The 1,353-nt window shown below is 53.7% G+C and overlaps 1 protein-coding gene across 1 annotated transcript in view; it reads right to left on the bottom strand.

The window, feature by feature from the left end:
• Positions 1-1,172, bottom strand: part of ABCF3 (ATP-binding cassette, sub-family F (GCN20), member 3) — a gene marked incomplete at its 5' end in the record, with an annotated part of 9,145 nt that extends 7,973 nt beyond the window's left edge. The window contains one exon of the mRNA XM_009876511.1: positions 1,117-1,172. Within this exon, the coding sequence (XP_009874813.1) occupies positions 1,117-1,172 (56 nt within the window). The remainder of the gene's footprint in view (positions 1-1,116) is intronic.
• Positions 1,173-1,353: the final 181 nt, after the last annotated feature.

Genomic DNA, 1,353 nt, shown 5'->3' with positions numbered 1-1,353 from the left:
GTTACTGGAGTTGTGACCCCGTACTTACGGACAGATTGAGTCACTCTGTAAACTACACCAAGGGCCCTAAATCTCCCAGTAAGACATGTCCTCCAAAACTTTAGAGGCCTCCTCTGAATCATCTCCAATTTTTCTGAAGATCCTTTCTGAGTTGCAGACAGGAGAGCCAGAGAGTGAACCCAGAAGCAACAACTCCAGTGCCAAAACCAGCAGCAGCTGCCAGCTTTCACTTAAGTCCCATTCAGATATGCGGGGATCAGGTTCGGTCTCAGCCTTCAGGCGAGAGGTTCTTGCCCTTGACACACTACCCCAAGAAGGGAGAGCTCCAGAAGAGACCAACCTGGGAGAGAAACTGCCCACCCCGTACAGCTGCTGCTGTCATTGCTTTGCAGATGCACAACCACACCTCACCCATACTCAAACTTTGGCACATCCAAAGCCGAGGGCAAGTCAGGTCGCTCCTGAGCAGCTATGCATTTCATCGGTAAAGACGTTCCAATTTCCTCCAGGTCACAGAGCATAACTGCTTCCAGACATCTCTGTTCCTGCTCTTGCTTCTCAAATCACAACAGCCTCTGGCCGTTTCTAAAGCTGGGCTTTCAACCTCCCCACAGCAGCTTTCTGGAAAACAGCTGCTCCCTGCTAACTCTCCACTGCGACATCCAACCATCAGCCAGGATTTTATCTCTCACAGAACATGGCAAGATGTCATCTCGGTACATCCTATTTTCTCAATCAAAGGCCTTGCTGTAGAAGCCAAAGGTCCTTGTGAAAATCAGAGAAGCTGCACTCCGCGCACGACCACTGCATCAACCGCACTTTGAAGCTCATTAAGAAACTACAGAAAAACAGATCTTGTCAAATGAATCAGCCGTTAACTCCCGTTGGGCTTCTTTACCACACCAAGGTCAAGAGCTTCCCAAATTACGGTGAACCAGGCAAGGAGGGGCCATGTCCCCTGCAGCCGTGTCCCTTACCAGTCCAGCTGCCTGTCCTGGCTGCTCACTGAGGCCAAGGTGACTGGAGCAGGGCAGGGCACCCCCAGCCCCACGCGTGATCTGCTTCCCCCACGTCTGCTGCTTTAGGAATAAGGGCAGGTTCCCCACCCCTGCTTACCGAGGTCTGGCCTCTCTTCAGCAACAGCCCTGGCAGCACGTCCACGCTGGATTCTGCTGCAATGAGACGGTTGGGTCGGTGAGCACATGCTTCTGGGGGGGCTCCGTGAAGCGCTGCCTTAACAGCTGCCCAACACCGGGCACAGCTGTCGCTTCAGCCAACAGGACAAGGGGACCAAAGGACGGTTCCTCTCCTTCCAACTCACCCCGCGGGCAGAGGAAGAGGGGTGCGCCTGTG

The sequence above is a fragment of the Apaloderma vittatum genome, unplaced genomic scaffold (genome assembly GCF_000703405.1).
Source record: "Apaloderma vittatum isolate BGI_N311 unplaced genomic scaffold, ASM70340v1 scaffold34079, whole genome shotgun sequence".
NCBI lineage: Eukaryota > Metazoa > Chordata > Aves > Trogoniformes > Trogonidae > Apaloderma > Apaloderma vittatum.
This window is presented reverse-complemented; position numbering and strand designations above follow the sequence as displayed.